The sequence below is a fragment of the Microtus ochrogaster genome, chromosome 4 (assembly GCF_000317375.1).
Source record: "Microtus ochrogaster isolate Prairie Vole_2 chromosome 4, MicOch1.0, whole genome shotgun sequence".
In the NCBI taxonomy this organism is placed as follows: domain Eukaryota; kingdom Metazoa; phylum Chordata; class Mammalia; order Rodentia; family Cricetidae; genus Microtus; species Microtus ochrogaster.
The window spans coordinates 78,653,943-78,673,335 of NC_022011.1; the positions used below are offsets into that span (position 1 = coordinate 78,653,943).

Consider the following 19,393-nt stretch of genomic DNA (forward strand, 5'->3'; position numbering starts at 1 on the left):
CTCCACAGCCAATCACTGTGCTGGACATCCTCACTGCACAGCAGCTCCACAGCTTCCCTTGTTCACCTCGTAGATGAAGAGAATCACAGTCACAAGAAGAGCATCTGGGGGAAAGTACGTATGGACGTATGGACATATGGACGTATGTGTGGTGTGATAATTCCATGGGTGATACACATACAAATGACACGTGGCAGTGAACTGCCTGATTCGGTGACTCTCTACTGTGGCCAGTGTCCTGAAGGTCAAGCAGCCAAGATTGGTCAACCCTCGGCAAGATTCAGAATCTTTTAAGAACACACGGTCAGCCCTCAACAGAATCTTTTTAACCACACTCCTATTAACTGTCCATCGTTGGCAACTGCTCCAGAGAGAGGCTGTGGTACAAGGTGAGGAACTGTGGTGACTGTATTTTAGGCGCAGAACTTTACAGCCCTGATCATCTCTCTCCCACTCAGGAAGACGCTGCTGAACTAAGAGTGAAATTCTCATCTTATCAAAGCAAAAACGGCGAACGCACCCATCTTTTTAGTAAGCCGACAAGCACGTTAGCAACTGGCCTACGGTTAGTTATCAGATGCTTACATCCCTACCGCCTGCCCTGGTAGCCCTGGGGGGTTGGGGAGACACCAGACTCTTCTAACAACCTCACTCAGTGCTGTCCTTGCACCTTTGCGGCCCACCAGGCTCCGGTCTTTCATTTTCTTTCTCCCTTCTTCCATTCAAATGGTGCTCACTGGCCTGATCTAGCTCGACTGGCTGAGCCCCGCCCCCCCCCATCCACAGTATGGTGTCTGAGGTCAGCATAGTCTAAAAACAAGATCCTGTGGAATTTCCTGAGTCTGGGCCCTGGAGAGTCCCTTGTCAGCTGCTCAGGACAAATGCATGTTCCCTACCGATAAATGTGAGAGAGGCCGTCCTGACTGTCTTGAAACATCAGACAATGGCAAGCTTTACACCGTTTTCTAACAACAAATTAAGATGACATCTCTTCCTTCGCTAAAGGAAGATTTTCACATTTTAAAAATAAGGGAAGTAAGAGACAAACCTACAGGTACTTAGGGTATCATTGGCGTTGATTCTCAACATTGCTATCAGTCAACCTGTTCCCTCAAGTGTGGCTAGGAAACCGGAGTCCTAGGCCGGCTACGCTGACGGTCCAAGCAGGAGTCAGGTTTTTCCAGTCCAACAATACACTAAGCAATGGTCAACCTCTATTAACTATGACACTTACTGTGAACGAAGGAAAACCAAGTGTCCCAGAGAACAGAAGGGCTAATTTAAAGAAACTGACAGTGATAAGCACAGACAGAAACTACGCTTAATCCATCCTCCAGGCCCGAAATGATCCTCTGATTTGCACACTTTAGAACAGGAGCGGGGATGTCTTTGGTGATTAGAGTTAATGAGGAGCCACTCCAACAGTCGGACACAAGATAGGTCATTGGATATCATGCTGTCGACCCTCTAGCTGAAGTGACTGATCCCTGGAGCAGCTGAACTGTCAGAAAGTAGAGTTCAGTTTCCTGGGGGGGGGGGGGTCACAGGAGGGCTCGATGGCCACCACTGCAAGGGCAGTCTGAGGAGATCTGAGAGCAGTCGGCTTGTGCCTTCCACACGTGAGCTCATAACTGCTCGGCAGATTCCCTCACCTGTGAAGTCCACGCTGAGAGGCTGTCAGCCCCCGCTCAAAGGTAAATACATCATACACGTATCATCCCCACAGCCGGAGTCACACTTCTCAAGTCACCAGGGTCCTCAGCTGGCCGTATCCAAAAGGACAGGCATATGCATCTTAGATCAAATATTAATACTTCTAAATTTCCCATGCAACATTTATTCACCTGCAGGTGATCTTTTCTGGGGGAAATCTCCACTGAACTGGCTCTATTATCAGAAGCATCTATGAAACCACAACAGCCCGTCGGTACACTTGAAAGAGACAGCCACCACGGGAGATGATGAGAATAGCTCCAGTTGCCACAAGTATTCAAAGAAACAACTGACATCATTTCCGCAAAGTTCTAGGAAGGATTAGCTGAGGATAACGGAATATTCAAGGAATCTGCAGGATCTCAAATCTGCAAGAAGGAAAATTTCACATTGAAAACAATTAAGTAGTAGACTAGGCTATGCTGCTCAGTGTTTTTAATCTTTATTTGCTACGTATCAAGCGCTCAGTACCACTAGCCATGGAGTCCAGCTGGGCTTGAGGTTCAGAGCAAAACTTGTCTCAAAATAGTAAGATGGGAAGATATAAGGGAAGACACACGACACGGACCACTTGCCTCCCTCCGTGAGGTCACGCATGAGCAAGCACAACCACACAAACTCATGTGCGCACACATGCATAAATCACACCAAAAAATTAACAAGTCAGAGGGCAACTGAGGAAGATATTTAAGGTTGGCCTCTAGCCGCCACTCACATGCACAGGAAAACACCTGCCTGTAACATGAACACCACACATGTAACATACGTACATATGCCATCATATGTACTATCGTGTGTCCTGCCTATTGGACTTTCACTGCATGCTTGATGACTATATTTCCATGGCTTGCCACTCTCGCGGCTCGGAGGATTGTGTGTAAATGCTTGATTATGTCAACTACTTACTGAAGATACCTTAAACCCGAGCATCTAATGTTCACTTTTTGCCAAGGGTAGAACAGACTGTAACAAACAAGAAACTGGAAAATAAAATTAAATAAATAACTAAATAAATAATGTACGAACGGACTCAACTTATTCTTTCAGTCTCACCCTCCTGTTCAGATCTCCAGGGAACTCTTTGATAATATATGAAATCTAATGGTGATAATTAACACCCTAGAAAGAAGGAAAGAAGAGGAGGGGGAAGGGAGGAGGAAGGATGGGAGGGAAGGAGGGAGGGAAGAGAAAGACGGCAGCAAGGGAGAGAGGGAAGGAGACGGAGTCCCATCTATCTCCCTGACGCTCAGCTCTGTAGTTCATTGGGCACAGCTGTGCAGCAGGGAAGAGCGGTTCTTTGGCACCGGGTTCACCCAGTCAGCTTCCCTGAATTTCTGCCCAAGCCGACGCTAGCAGCGGCTAAGAGCGGAGGTTGCCAACAGTCTCTCCCAGGTGACGACTCTTCCCGGCAGTGCACAGGTGGACTGAAAAGCCCAATTTCCAGAACCGATCACATCCTTGGTTCCCAATAGACTTTTCATCAAATGTGACCATCTATCAAAATCCCCAATCAAGGAGTCACATTAACTTACTGTCCTTACTCGCTGAACCCAAAATGAAGAACTGGTCTGTGAGATTTTTCTCATAATTAATCAAATTCTAATACAATTAATACCATTTACATAATTATAAACTACCCCTGAATCTGAAAACAAGTGTTGTGGTTGACTACAAAGCAACCTACGCTCATCAAATATTCTAATTCATCTCTCTATCGGTTTTCTAGGGAAAGAAGGTCCCTTTCTAAGGTCCCTTGTGTTCTCTGCTTCACTTTCTCCGAGCTCATCAGCATTTACTCAATAGTCACCTGCAGCAGAGAATACCCAAAAATAGAGGTAAAACATTTTTTTTTTAATTAAGAAACTACCTTTGGTGAGGTTCATTGTCCCATCAGCTACAATCCTTGTACTCAGGAGGCAGAAGCAAAATTATGAGTTCAAGGACAGCTGGGCAACCGATGAGAGCCTGTCTCTAAAACAAAAACCTGCTTTCGCTACAGAGGAAGATGCAGTTGTGTATGTGCCTAGATATTTTAAATGCTCTCACCCTCTGCCCTGGTGAGTTAATACACATGCTCTCATTCAGCTGACATATCAGCTATGCCTATACCTGAGCCCTCTTCCACAAACATCTCATTGACTTGCGTGAGACAAGACATCTAGCAGGTCTGCCGGTCAGATCCCATTCACCAAAACTTCCTGACGCCCTTCCTCCTGTCAGGTAAGCTCCGGTGAAGTAGGGGTAAACAACAGAGTGTCACATTTAGGAGTTACCTGGTTTGGAGGGAAGATAAGGGACCCAATATCCATACAGAGCCGTGGGCTAGACAGTCCACACTTCCTACCGGCTTAACCAAGTGAAGCTGGGTTAGTGAAGGGGAGGGTGAGGATGGGTTCCACAGAGAACAAATTCTAGAAATGGAGCTGTAGGGGAGACTGTGTTAGCAAAGTGAAGAGGACCCTAAAGAACAGCAGCCCGAGGGCAGACAGCAGCAGTAGAGAGGAGACATGGTCACAGCAGTCCCTCCTCCACGCCTTCCTTAGGAGCTCTATTTATCTCACTGACAGACTTCAAACTGCGTGCCAGCAAGTGACACGGGCAGATACACACAACAGACTCTTCCCTCAGGTGAGAGTGGGGAAATCAACGGGACAAACAAAAGGGGAACAGTAAAGGAACGGGGGCAGGAGGTCAGACAGAGTGCACGGAGCCTTGCCCTTTAACCACTTCCTTGTCATCTGGCAACATGCCAAATCAGTAAGGTTCCTGCCCCCACTCCAAGACACACACCAGGAACAGTTAGCTGTGTTCTCACTGAGCTCTAGTGTTTCATTGTCCAGGACTGTGCACACGACACGGTTATGACGCCAGAATGAGCAACACCAGGTCACACGGCTCCCAGGCAGAGTCCACCAGAGGTGCCATGGTATCAGGACATACCGCCAGCAGCTACCCAGTAAGACGCCATGGTTCCCTTCAGAGCGCGTCCATACTCATCAAAGGCTCCTGCCAGAGCAGAGCTTCCGTGTGACCCTCCTCAAGGCCTCTATTTCCTAAACACAAGAAACACCTGCTCAACTTCAGCCACCTCCATCCAAGTCCAAAGAAGACAGAAGGAACACAAACAGCCCAACAGACCTGGATCTCAAATCCCACGCCCCTCCTCCTCTGTCTCCCTAAGACTGATGCTAATGTAGGGAACAGAAGTTCCCTGAAAGCTTCTCTGGAAGTCTGTGTCAGGGAGATTTCAGTACGCAAAACACAGGCAGGAGCTGGCCACGGGTTCAAGGATGAAAAGTACATAGCTCCCTCCCAGGAAACAGGGTATAAGGAAGTCATGTGATTTCAAGCCTTGCTGGCTAAATGGAGGCTGGTGTGAGTAACTTTCCAGTGTCCTGCGCTGCTTAGCTAAGGACCAGACTCAATTTCTCAGTTACAAAGTCTAGAGATGGGAAATAAGCCTTCACAGACATAAACACAGTTGGAGCCCGTAACACAACTACAACAAACTTTCCACTAGGTAACTTAAGGGCAGAAGAAATCTGCTTCTCCCTGTTCAGATGGCTGGTCATCTAACATCAAGACACCAGCAGATTCCACCTGGTCTGACTCTGCTCTCTGGGAGATCCACGGGGCCTGCAGGAGGCGTCCTTGCACCACAGGAGGAAAAGTATCTCTTCACAGGCTCCTTCTAAAGTCACCTCTCTCCCCCCATCACAAGAGCTCAGCCTGCCACTCCTAGTGGCAATCAGATTCCCACAGGAGTGTATGAGGGTCCCAGAGACATCCAGACCACAGACTCCAAAACAGCAACTGCATGTGAACGTATAAGCATGACATCTATCATACATAATGTAGCACTATGCATCTAGGAAGGTCCCTGGAAATCATGTTTTAGGCTGGTGATGGTGGCACATGAGAGACCAAGGCAGCCCTGAGTTACACAGGCTCGGCCAGGGCTCAGCAGCATTGCTCTGTGTCAGAAACAAAGACAAAGCAAAACAAAAAAATATATCAGATTTCGAAATCAACATTTTTACTGGCCACTGTTTAGAAGAATCTTACAATAAATAGAATTGTAGCTGACCACCCCAATGTGACCTGTTCACGATTCCTTCCTGTTTGCTCAAAATACTCTCTCATGAATTCTGGACAAACAGGCTTAGTGACTTGCCAGACCAGGCACTGAGCTTTCTGTGACAATATGAAAGAACGGCAAATTAGTAAATAAATTCCATGCCGTGGGAAAAGCGTGACTTTCAACCAGCCATTCCTCTCTCTATCACATAGTAAGGCAAAAGCTATTTATTACACTCCCCAAGGAACCCAGCCCAGGTTTATTGTGAGGGATGGAGTCACACAGGGGTTTTTCAAGTCCAGCGCGGAAGGTGGAAATCCTTTGATTTCATCCTGAGGGGGCGTTTCCATCCCTGGGTTGTAATCCTGACGTCTAGCTGACTTTTTACCAATCTTTAGCATGTGGTGTCATCACTTCTGGGGTTCATTCTACTCAAATGACACCGAGACGCCTCCTGTTCTCCAACCATGCCTGCATTTCCACGTGCAGGAGCAAGGAGGAAGATGCGTGGCCTATGTCCTCTGACCCAAAGTGGATTTAGGCAGAGACTCAGCAAAGCTGCTGATGGCTCCGTTTCAATCGGAAACTGGAGTCATTTAAGCCTGAGTTAGTGGGTTCCTCCTGGAAAGCCCACAGGCAGGGAACTGACAAGCTCTAGAGCCAGGCGGCCAGACTCTGAAGCTGGGCTCCAGCACCAGGCGGCCAGACTCTGAAGCTGGGCTCCAGCACCAGGCGGCCAGACTCTGAAGCTGGGCTCCAGCACCTACCTTCTATTTGACCCAACTGCTTCACTTCTCATTCTGTGTCTTTGTTTCTGGGCTACACCAGGAACTACGAGGCCCCCGGAACTATGAGGTCCTTCCCCACGGTCTGAGGAAGTGCGTCCAGAGTACAGTTAGCGCCCAAGAGTTGGCCTCCCACACAGGAGACACACAGAACGCATGGATCATTCATCTTACACCCTAAGTCAGTGGATATTCCTGTGCTCCCCAACAATCTGCACCTCTGTGAGCAGAACTACATGTGGGAGCCTCTTCACCACACTTTTCAGGTATATCATAAAGCCAGGGTTTCCCATGACCCAGCCCCCACTCCCCACCCCGCCCTACCTCCACCCCAGCCATCTTCCCTTGGGAAACAAAAGGTTCTGAAAAGGGGGAGTTACCTACATGATAGAATGAGTGTCTTCTTTACATAAATACAATACATAATAAATTTGAAGAAATAAGTAAGAATTAAGCTCCTCTACCTAGCTTTTCTTTGAAGATGGAGCCTATAGGTGCATGGACACACAGAGGAAAATGGACAAGGCCCGTCTGTGGACAGTGATCACCATTTCTTCAAACAGAACAGCAAGCAGCTGGAGAACTGTGCACACACACTGCTTTGGGTGTCTCTGCTTCTGTCCCTCCTACCCACCTAGTTACCTTCCTTCATGGTCAGACCCAAGGTGATCGTGATGATGGCCAAGAACCCAAATCCAGTTCTGATGTCTCAAGGTCCTGGCTTTTGTTTGGCTGGTGACCGAGTGTCTGACTGGGTACAGCGACCTGCCATGAAATGGGAACGACAGCAGCAGCACACTGCACCCAGGCGTCAAAGGAAATGCTTCTTAAAACAATGACCTTACACTATACTTCAAACTTTCAAAATGACACTTTAAATTCTATCTGTATCAGTGCAACATTGCACTCAGTTCAGAGGACAGGGTGTTGGGGGTTGAGGGTGAATTCTAGAAAACTGTAGCTCCAATGGGGTAGGAACTGCTGACTTAAAGGTCTATTGGATGACAGGAGGCATCCCAGACAGTCCAGCTCATGAAGAAGCATAGAGGGAAATAAGGAAGGGCTGTTATACAAAGTCCTCACAGTGTGCCAGGCACACACAGGACACAGCCCTTCACACCCCGACCCGGCTAATCCTCATAACCACCAAAAGTAGGTCCTTTCTGCGGGTGTCCTCAGGAACCCAGCGTGTCCCCTTCTCCCGTCCCTCTCCCCCACCCCCGGAGCCCCAGCACTCCATGCCATCGGCAAAGAAGGACCTGAAGGTCTGAGACAGAAAGCAATGTGCAGAGAACCTCACCTCAGGGGATCCCAGGGGTGAGGAAGAAAAGGACAGTGTGTTCCAGACACCCAGGAAATAGCTCAGATCATCAATCTGACAAGAGTGGGGAGATGAGGTGACTGGCAGGGTACCAAGTGGCAGAACAAAGCCTGAGTTGACCTGTCTTTGCGTTTCAAAGGCAACTGGCTGCTAGGTTGACCCTCCGGTTGAGAAGATGGCTCTGTCCCCAGACAAACAAAGTTAGTTGTACTTCCCTTTCAGCTTAACTCAAGATAAAGGGGAAGTTTTCTTCCAAATTCTAGACTAGGCAAACCTTCTTGAAACTCATAGATGCTCTCATAGCTCAATCTCTTGCAAGACAATCAGGGGTATACATGATCTCCAGGCAGGGCTGTGGTCTTGCTGGCTGCAGTAATGCTAGGCATGACAGTGACACTAGTCACCATAGTGACAGCAGCAGAGCAGCATCTGTTGACAGCTATAGTGTACCTACTGTGTGCCAGGACTGTTAAAGGCATTAGCTTTTAATCCCTTTTAAAGGAAATGAGTCTCACAGAGAGCGAGGGGCTTGATAACTTATCCAACCTCACAGAGCTACTGCGTGATGGCCTGAGAATTTCAACCAGCTGATGGTCCACACTCAGCAAGGAGGCTGCTCGAGACAGCTGGGTACTTTCAGGTTTGGGCGCCTGTTTATTTTACCCATCCCATCCCTTCCTGAGCTGAAGCAGTTTTCCAAACTGCCCCCAGCCTTTAGGATAAGGAACACACACGATGCTCCCTAAGGGCTGACAAAATGCAAGTACATAAGCTGCTAACAGAGATGCCGGAAGAACCAAACTCCACAGGAACAATAAAAGCCACCCAAGCAAAGGGGGAAAGGATAGAGAGAGAATGAACAGCGAAAGACTGAAAAGTACCGAAGTCAAGCCCAGTATGTAAGACAGCTCATTATTACTACTGTGGCCATTTGAAAATGTTTAGAATAAAGTCATAATGGGGGCTCAGGAGATAGTTCAGTTGGGGAAAATGCCTGCTACACAACCATGAGAACCAGCGTTTGACCCTAGACGTCAGGTTAAAAAGGCAAGTGTTCCCGGGCATACTGCTTGCAGTCCAGGCTTAGAGGAGACACTGAATGACAAGTTCCTGAAGCTTACTAGCCAACAAGCCTAGCATACTTGGTGAGGCCCGGGCAAATGAGAATCTTTGGCTGGGCGGGGGTGTGAGGGGGACAAACCAACCAAAGTGGACAGTGCCTGAGGAACTAAACCCAAAGAAACACACACTCACACACACACAGAAAATGCATCACTTTATTGGTAGTTGAGTTTCCTAAGCCTTTGTATTGGTTTTATAAGGTCAGCCATACAGCCATACCTTATCTGGCTCACACTCAAAGGAGTTAAAAGGGCAGCACGGATAGCCTACCTCCCGGTGACTAAAGTCCCTGCATCTGTGTGAAAGCCAGAGACATCCTCTCAGCGTCCCCACTTCTTTCACAAAAGGGAACACTGTCCGTCGCCTTGATTTAGCCACTTAAGCAAGAGTGAGCTTTTCATCCTCCTTTAGAGCAAACGGATATCCGCATCATGGATACACTGTGTACACCACTCTTAAAACATCAGAGCTGCATCTCATATTCTGCTTTCACAAACAAATACTCCAACAAATTACCTGGGCATGGTGGTGCATGCCTATAATCCCAGTACTCGGAAGGCAGGGGCAGCAGGGTTGTCACAAGTTCAAGCCCAGGCTATCACCCCTTCCAAAAACATCTCCAACAAATGAACATAGGCCTCTAACATTCCAAACACACATGGGGATAGCTGGAGGGCAGGTTCCTAGCAGAGCCATAATTATGCTCATAAATGCTTACTAACTCCCTGCCAGAAAGACACGCTGCAGACTCCAGAGATGCACACACTCCCACCATGGCTAACCAGAAGCAGTCAGCGTGGTGTCCCCGACTGTGGCGTGGGACAGAGACGTGTGTGAGTGGCTTCTATAAAAAGCCACCTCACACTTTGCTTGGCTGGAGAGACAAAGACAAGCCACACTTCTAGCTGTGGGAGGTGATTACAAGATTCCTCTCCACTGTGGATGTAACTCTGCTGCCAGTAATGTACTGACCTTCGACTTTGTGGGACAGATGTCTCAACATCGTTTTAAGCTGAATTTCTCTAGTTGTGACACTGATTGTTTCTTTCCATCTATGAACTCCACTTGCCTGTGTGCTTCATTAGACTGTTTCAGTCCACTGTCCATCTTATTGGCTAAGTATTTCATGTATCTGTGTTCATATATATGCATATGCATGTAATAATATGTATATACAGTGTACATATATTTTAGATACATATATAATATATATATACGACACCAGCCACCCTACATGCAAGAGTAGGTTTATGTTTCATGGGACAGGAAACTTATATAATTTGGACACTATCCACAGGCAATGTAAAATTATGAATGGAAAATTTCTGTACAAATATGTCTCTTTCCAATGAAAGGAAATGTGTATCGGGGCCAGCAAGATGGGTCAGTGAGTAAAGGCGTGGGCCCTGCAAACCTGGCAACCCAAATTTGATCTCCAGAAATATGTGAAGGTAGAAGGAGCGAACCAACTCCACCAAGCTGTCCTGACATCCACACAGGTATAGTGCCATGAATACATACGCACGCACACACAGTTTAAAATTAATTAGTTCACTCATTCATTCGTTCTTTCATTCTTTGGAATCACAAAGATCCTAGCCCCTATTTTCTAGAATAATTAGAAACAGAAGTGATTACATGGGAAAAAAGCAAAAAATAAAAAACCCAGCCACAAAATGGCCCTTTGTCCCTGTAGGATACTTTGCAGTTCCCTGAGTCTGCTGAACTCATAGACACCCGAGTCTTTATTATTTTTATTTCACTTTATGTTTATGGGTGTTTTGCTTGCATGTATGTCTATATGTGCCTGGTGCCCATGGAGGCCAGAAGAAGGCATCAGACCCCCATAGCTGGGAGTCACCATGTTGGTGCCAGGAAGCAAACACCAGGCCTCTAGGAGAGCATCCAGTGCTCTTAACCACTGACCCATCCCTCCAGTCCCAAAACCCTGGGTCCTAAGGTGCAGTAACTACAAAGGAACAGGGTACGTTTCTACTTAACAAGCATCTCACCTCACCTCACAGATGGAGAAGGTGAGGCTAAAGGAGGGAACGACATGCCCTAAGGAAGACACACAGCGATGTCAATCCAGATCCCAAAGCCTTAAGTGATATTCAAGTCACTTCCTGATGCTTTAAACTAAATATACTAGACTAGATCTACCTTCTCCACCATAGTCTCCATTATAATTCCCTAAGGGAAAGCACGCTTCATTTGAAAAACAAAAACTACATTTGAATGTTCAAATGTCTTCTCCCCTTTAAAAGAGGAATTAAAAGTTGCTCTTTATGTATGAAAATACAGAGGCTGAGGTCCATACCCTGCTTGCCACACTCTCCAGAGTCCACAGAGATGACCACTGGCCAAGCCTTGAGGTTGAAGATGGAGATCAATGGCAAAGCACATGCTTAGCCTTCACAAGGTCTCACATTTGACCCCAGCACCCCAAAATTTAAAAGTCTAGTCTCTATGTTAGAATTTGTTTTCTACTGAGCTCCTCTATTTCTTTCTTGTAACTCTTTGTATAAAATCTTTGTTTAATGTATTTCGTGTATATGAATGCTTTGTGTGCATGCATATCTGTAGACTGCATGTGTACATGGAGCCCACAGAGGACAGAAGCAAGCACTGGGTTCCCTGGAACTGCAGTTACGGATGATTTTAAGCCACCATGTAGATACTGAAAACCAAACCTATGCCCTCTGCAAGAGCACTCAGTGCTCTTAATCTCTGAGCCATCTTCACAGATCCTAGATTTTCTGCTTTCTAATAATTCTAAATACTCAGGTTTATCTGGAAACAGACTTCTGCTTGGAATAAATTGCTGTGGTCAATTTTGGTTCAATGATTAGGTAAGATCAAGGCCTAGATCTCTACAAACACATCTGAGTCTTCCTCTAACTCAAGAGGAAGCCAATTAAGCTGATTCACCAGCATGAAACAAACTTCAATACGCCTAGTAAGAGAAGCCACGTCAGTGATTCTCACCAAGGACAGTGCTAGCAATGGCTCCTAATCGTATTTCACTACTGGAGGACAAAAGGCTAAGCACTCAGAAATGGCACAAACAGTCCATTACAGGAAAGGTCTATACAGCCAAAACCAGTGCCACAGAGAGCTGGTAATGGCTAAAAGGGTGGCTGGGGCTGCCCCGCAAGGACCTGGGGCAAAACAAGAGAAACTATGGATATGGGTGGCTTCTAAGCCAAGGCTCTTGGGGTAAGCTGATAACTAAAAAAAAATATAAATAAATAAATACAGAATGAAGGAACAGAGCATGGGATGTGCTCACCTGATGTGGTTGCTCTATGGCATACAGAAATAAAAGGGTTCTAAACTAACGTATATAATGTTTTAAAATTTCAAACTCAGTCAAAACCAATTTTCCAAATGACTTTTCTGGCAGCTGTATAAGTATCTTTATTCCATCTGAAAGGCAGAGAAGCTGTTCAAGTAGAAATTGAAAATCGGATCATTCTAAAAAGGTTCTGTGCTAAAATAGCATTATTTATCAAGAGAACTAGCCAAGACGCATCCAGGCTCCAGTCCCAAGCATTCTGGAAGGGAACGGCCATTAGACCAGTGCAGCCCAGACACACTCTTAAAAGACACTACAGACTCTGTCCTCCGTTCCTTAAAATATAACAGTACTGTAAACAAGGGGAGACTTTCATCCTTCACAGCTTTACCTGCTATTTGTACCGAACCATCCTCACCCAGAAGAATATTGCCAGCTTTCAAATCCCTGTTGGGAAAAAAAAAAGAACAAAGAAGGGAGTAAATCATAAAGAATGGACTGTACATTACACTGACTCACTCTGGAAGATCCGTAACACACCGCACACAAGCCAACTGCCTGACACAATCATTACATTGTGAATATGAAAGCCACGCCGCAGACTTTAAAAGTTCTAAGAGCACACCGACATTTTATACTTTGCTCCCGAGGCAAAGTTAGGGTTTTAACAACAAATATTTAATGTGAAGCCATTATCTGCATTTAATTAAATCACTACTGAGGAGACTACTTTAGGGTTCAGAGTTAGTGATTAACCCTAAAGCCACAAGGCTGCCATATTTATCAAGAACTAAATCCTTGTCTACGTAGGACTATTCCGCCTCCACTTGGAGGTGCCTGTGTGGCCCAATTCCAAACAGTCCCAGAGCCCACTTAAAATGAATTTGACCAGTCTCTCCTATGGGGTGATACCAAGGATAAATGTTAATTATAATATTCTATGCAATTATTTCTTTACTATATGAGACTCTGTAGAGCAATTTTAATATTTATAGAAAGTGATAATTAAGAAACTAAAAAATATGGTTTAAATGATTATCCAGCTCTCTCATGGGTCCTCCTTGAACAGTGTTATTAGGGTAAATGATTGTCTATTTGTAATATTCCGAAGAGTCAGTATGTTGTTGCTTTTGAAACACTGGGCACTCGTGATATGGGATTCCCCTCTGTATGCAGTAATTAGGCTTTATTACTCTTGGTTAATAGAGAAGCTGCTTTAGGCCTATGACAGCACAGAACAGGGCAAGGCGGAAATTCCAAGCAGATAGAAGACGAGAGAGTAGGCAGAGTCAGATGGACCCATGAAGCCGACACAGGAGATAGACACCAGACGGAACCTTACTGGTAGGCCACAACCATGTGGCTATACACAGATGAATAGAAATGGGTTAATTTAAGATGTAAGTGCTAGCTAGCAATACACTGAAGTTACTGGCCAAACAGTCTTGCAATTAATACAGTTTCTGTGTGATCATTTCAGGTCTGGGTGGCCGGGAACGAATGTGCAGCCTCCGTCCACACACTCATATTCTGTTGGCTCCTCCATCTCAAAGCTTAGCATTCATTCTATTTTACAGAAGAAGCAGTCGGTGCTGCCTCCTCCTCTCTTGCCACCAGGCCCAAAACTGTTAACATGAAATATAATAATCTTGCCTTCCTTAGGAAGAGGGAGATGCCATCCAGTTCAAGCAAGTACATTTCAAGAGTAATTATGTTAACTAATTCCTTAATGAGCCCACACAGCACTTACTACATTTGCTCTATTTCAATTTAACCACATAAACCAGCCTCAAGGATACCAAGGAAACGCATCCAAGTTTACCTTTGGGAGGTTTGTTTTGTTTTTTAAGTGTTGCTTTTGAATAATACAAAAGCCCACCTGTAGGAAATGGTTCCTTGAAATTCTTTACAAATTAGAGCTATACATTATAATAAACAGCAGACTGTACAGAAATCATACCTGTGGATCTGACCGTTTCTGTGCAGGTAGTCTAAACCTTCCAAAACTTCCTTAAGAATTGTTGCGATTATTGCCTCTTCCAGAACACCGTTCTTGTGCTCACCTCGATTGACAATGTATTTGATGATGTCCAACATGGAACCTGAATGGACAGACAGAATTGGGAGGATTATTTTTATGAGCATCCCCATTCCTTTTTACATTAAGAACCCTCTACTCTTACAACACTAGACAGGACCATCAAATATAGAATCTGCTTACTTAATTTCAATACTCCCGAGGAATGAATCAAATGTCACGCCCAAGGCCAGAAACACTATGTCTACTAAGAAGCTGGCAAGAACTCTTTCAGTGTGAAGTTGAGACGAATTCTCACAGCAGAGCTCTGTTGGGATGGCTCACTGAAGACAGACTGCTGCTTTTCCAGAGGACCCGGGCTCAGTTCCCACTGAACTCACAGCCGCCTTTAACTCCAGCTCCTCCAAGGGATCCAACGCCCTCTTCTGACCTCTGCAGGCACCCCCCCCCACACACACACACACGACCTACACGCTAAGCACATACACACAGTGATAATAACAGAGCTGAGAGGAAGGGCGAGGGGATCCAGGAATTCGAGGCCAGTGATAAAGCGTGTGATCAGCTATGTAAACGCCAGGCTGTGAGGACTGAAGTTCATTACCATTCTCGCTGTCCTGAGAAATTCCTACGAATGAGTAAGGTATCTTTCCACTGTAGCTGTGAGGGCATGTCCAGGGTGACTGGCACATGCATCAGTAACCTAGGGAAAAAGACCCGCCTGTCCCAGTTATGAGGAGTATCATCAGATAGGCTGGGGCCCCAGACAGACTTCCACTCACTAGGTGAACGGATCTATGGCAGCTGCTGTCCTGATAGACACATGTCTTTCAGCGCAGACTGGCACCAGCAACTGTGCCTGGAGCCTCCAGGTCTCCAGCCTCAGATGGAGGAGGCATCACTGGTCCCTGCTTCTAAGGCTTCTGTCCTCAGGGACTGACCAGTTGCCAGGTGCCAGGCTTTCTGCCTCTCCACTGAACAGGCACTGGTGGGCCATTCAATCCCCAGTCATTTAAACTAGTGTTCCTTTTGTAATTACAAGTCTATGGTGAGGGTAGTGAGACATCTCAACAGCAAGGGCACTTGCCACCAAGCCTTACAACCTGAACTTATTCACTAGGACTTACATGGCAGAAATAAAGAAGTCATTACTGCAAGGTCTTCTGAGCTCCATATGTATGTCTGTGCTAAGGACAACACACACACATGCACGCACACACACACTCATGCACACACACACATGCATGCACATATGTGCGTGCGCACACACACACACACACACACACACACACACACACACAGTAATAGTGGTAATACTAATAAGTAAGATTTAAAAGCTGGGTGTGGTCCCCAGGGGCTCAGGAGGCTGCAATGGAAGGATGTCTGGAGTCCAGGAGGTCAGAAACAACTTGGACAACACAGTTTTTGAAATAACAATAATATAAATATATCTACTAAAAGGATATAAAACATATTTTTAGAGAAGTAAACAAGTGAAATCAAGAAGCAAACATTGTTCAGGGGGAGAGGAAAGACCGCAGAGAGGTAAGAGAAAAGATTAGCATCCCTTCCTTCCCATCACGTGGGTCGGGAGCAAGCATGGTACTCCACAGCTACCCCTTTCCATAACCCCAAGACTCCTCTGTAAGACTCCAAACAACTTTGCCTTATGCTTTATGCACAGACTTTTTAATAAGTAATAAATAAATACCTGGTGCTTTGTTACTCTATAGAGGTTGCTATCCTAGGCATGTTTCAACACATAGCCATTAACTTTCTACACCTCTGGGTCATTTTTAAAGCTATAATTACCTGGAGATTCAGCATTTCTGAACGGTTAACAAATGGCTTACCTCAGGACCTGAGTTTGGCTCTAGGCTCTTTATGGTTAAATAAGAGGACTGAGTCTCCCCGCCAGATGGTACTGCACCAAACTAGCGAGCTGCCTGCCCCTCACAAGGAGACTGACTCCACGGAGTCAAACATCATACAACAAAATGAACCGAAATTTCCCTCCTCAGAGAAGAAAGCATCCGTCTATGTATCAACTCGTAGATTTCCAGGTCATAGAGAGAAAATAATGACTCTAAATATTATTTGCTTTACTGTTAAAAGTATACAACTTAACCAGCATATATGCATGTCTAGCCTTCTGAAAGAAGGCGAACACAAGTCCTTATCTGTCTACACCCCCGCTTTCCTGTGCAAGCTTGCTGCAAACCTATTACCTTACCTTTCAAAGCCCTGTCTGGAGACTGGACTAGACTCTCGGACAATGCATTTTCTATCTGGTCCTCAAAAAGGAAACCAGGGATGTTCTCAAGTTTACGAGAGCGAAAGGCTAACTGAGGTGAACTCTTCAACTGGAGCAGAGAAACCAAGGCGTCTAGGGGTCCAGGTCACCAGAGCTCGCCGCTTTCTCAGAGGTAGTAGAACCCCGTGAGACTCTGCCTCAACCAGTTAAGATGGACGCCTCACCGACACAGCACCACAGCTCCTGGAAGAACCGAGTGCTCTGGAGCGCAGCACTACAGTCTGGCTCTGTGGGCTCCCCCGGGCTTCCCCTGCCTTTTCTAGTTCCCTTTTCATTACAAACTAAAGAAAGCACTTACGAGAACAGGACTGAGGACTAAGAGAGCAGAGACATGCTTCCTAGGAGGCCCACCCAGGGATGCTCAAATCAACCACAGAGACTTGGCATCTTGTGTATGGTCCTCTGCTTGCTGAGTGGGGGTTTCTTTAAAATAGTAACAATAACAATTAAAATATATTCCTAACTTCATCTTAGCTGGAACCTGGTCTAAAGATCCCACCACGCTAGTTTTGGCTCGACAGAGTCACCACAGAATTGATTCTTGCTCACAAGATATCCTTCCTGCCCAGAGCTGTATAGAAGGAGCGCCACCAGAGAGAGACAGCACAGGGATAATGTAGGCCTTCAGCAGAAACCATGGAGGCTTTCTAAGCTTCGATGTCCAGGGCTGTGAAATGGAGAGGACACTGGGAATGTGACCGTTTTCAGAGGAGCATTTTCCTCTGACACCCACAGTTAAGTGTGTGCGTGAGTTGGAGAACTAGGATACGCTGCCTAAGTCCCGTGAGCTTCGGGGCCGTGTCTGCAGGATGGGGATGGTGACAACATGGAGGACGCCCAGATGGAATGAGACAACAAGCAAGTGAACTGTCTTAAACAGGACTGAGCCACAGAGTAAGTGGCTATCACTTTGGGAATATCACTGGCCTGTGTGTGTGTGTGTGTGTGTGTGTGTGTGTGTGTGTGTGTGTGTGTGTGTGTACACGTGCATGCGTGTGCATGACTGGTTATCATTTTCATTCCCTCTTTGGTGCTGATATTGCGGTGTTGGGTTGTTTTTTGTTGTTCTCAGGTAAAGTCCATCCATATGTGAGAGAGTCTTGTAAAGTAAACTGTCACTGACTTGAGAGATCTCTCCCCGAGAACAACAGGATGAGAATGAGGCCACTCTGCGTCACTACTGAACACCAATGAAGTGGCAAGCATTTCTCTCCGTGTAAACTGAAACAACGTGGTGAGTAGCCGCAGGGTGTCAGGTTCAAGGATCCAAACTCAATGGGCAGCTGTCTCTTCAGGGAGTCGAGAGTCTCTGTGCTGACCAGTATCACAGTCTTCAGCTACCACGAATAACTTCAAATGTGAAGAAACAGGGGACAGAAACTTAAACTGCAGCACACCAGCCACCACGCAAGTGCTAAAGAGATAGTCCATAGCGCTGTTCCCTGATCACAGAATACAACACACTGAGGATTTACATTGTGTTTAAAGAGAAAGAACTGGACTGAGGTATATCTTAGTGCTAGGGTGCTTGTCTGACATGTGGAAGGTTCTGGGTTGGATCCTCAACACCACACACACACACACACACACACACACACACACACACACACACAACACTGGTCAGTGATACCGAAAAGAGTACATGGAGGTTAAAGAGAGAATGTGATTGTGTGTGGGAAAAGGAAACATCTAAGGATCTGGGCACAGGACACAGAGGGCTGGAGTTCTCTGAGAACATATTCCAGCTAGGGCAATGGACATCACCTGACCAAGAAGGTGGGGATACTTGCTACATGGAGAAGGGGGCACAGCAACTCTAGGACATTAAATCCAATTATGAAAGGCTTAGAATTATTAAGAAATCTGGCCCCTTGCCAGGCGGCGGTGATGCACACCTTTAATCCCAGCAGAGACAGGAGAATTTCCATGAGTCTGAGGTTAACCTAGTCTACAGAATGAGTTCCAGGACAGCTTCACAGAAGAACTCTGTCTCAAAAGCCAAATTAAAAAAACAAAAGAAAAAGAAATCTGGGCTTTCAAAACCAAGGACTGAGGGGCACAAAGTCTAAAATCTTATTCAGTATCATGGCTCCCACCAGACAAGGGAAAACAAAAGCAAGCAAGCAGCCACGAACCTCACTTACCTCCGCTTAGTAATTTCATGACCAGCCAAAGTTCATCTTTGACCACAAAGGAAGTGTAATAAGTCACTACGTTGGGGTGGCTGCACTGACTCATCGCCTGAATTTCTTTCTGTAATAAATAAAAAAGAAGAAAGAGAGAGAGACATGATACAGAACTGTAGACAACCTGCCCTGCGTCCCTCCCTTCGGTTGTCAGGCTACTGATACAATGGCGCCCAAGAAATTATAGTTCTCCCGGCAATCTCCTCCTCGGAGAAGAAAAGGCCTGCGAACCCTGGGCGAGGAGGGGTGTGGCCCCAGAGAACAATTTGCAGCTTTTCAGAAGACCTTGCAGGGGACTGGAGTTGAGACAAGTGGTGGACAGACGGAGGCGCACACCTGGGGCAGACCATAGCGTTATGTGTTTCTCTTGCCAGTCACGGGACAGAGGAACTTCAGCCCAGTATGTTACCCAGATGACCCTCATGCTGCCAGCCAAGAGCCCTGCAACACGGAACTAAATGCTCCTTGCCTGAACTAAAGGCCCCATGAGAGAGAGAGAGAGAGAGAGAGAGAGAGAGAGAGAGAGAGAGAGAGAGAG

The 19,393-nt window shown here is 46.2% G+C and overlaps 1 protein-coding gene across 1 annotated transcript in view; it reads right to left on the reverse strand.

The window, feature by feature from the left end:
* Nucleotides 1-19,393, reverse strand: part of Stk39 (serine/threonine kinase 39) — a 256,775-nt gene that overhangs the window by 160,819 nt on the left and 76,563 nt on the right. The window contains exons 3-5 of the mRNA XM_005346510.2: nt 18,814-18,922; nt 14,278-14,419; nt 12,709-12,764 (exon numbers count right to left, since the gene is read on the reverse strand). Of these exons, the coding sequence (XP_005346567.1) occupies nt 12,709-12,764; nt 14,278-14,419; nt 18,814-18,922 (307 nt within the window). The remainder of the gene's footprint in view (nt 1-12,708; nt 12,765-14,277; nt 14,420-18,813; nt 18,923-19,393) is intronic.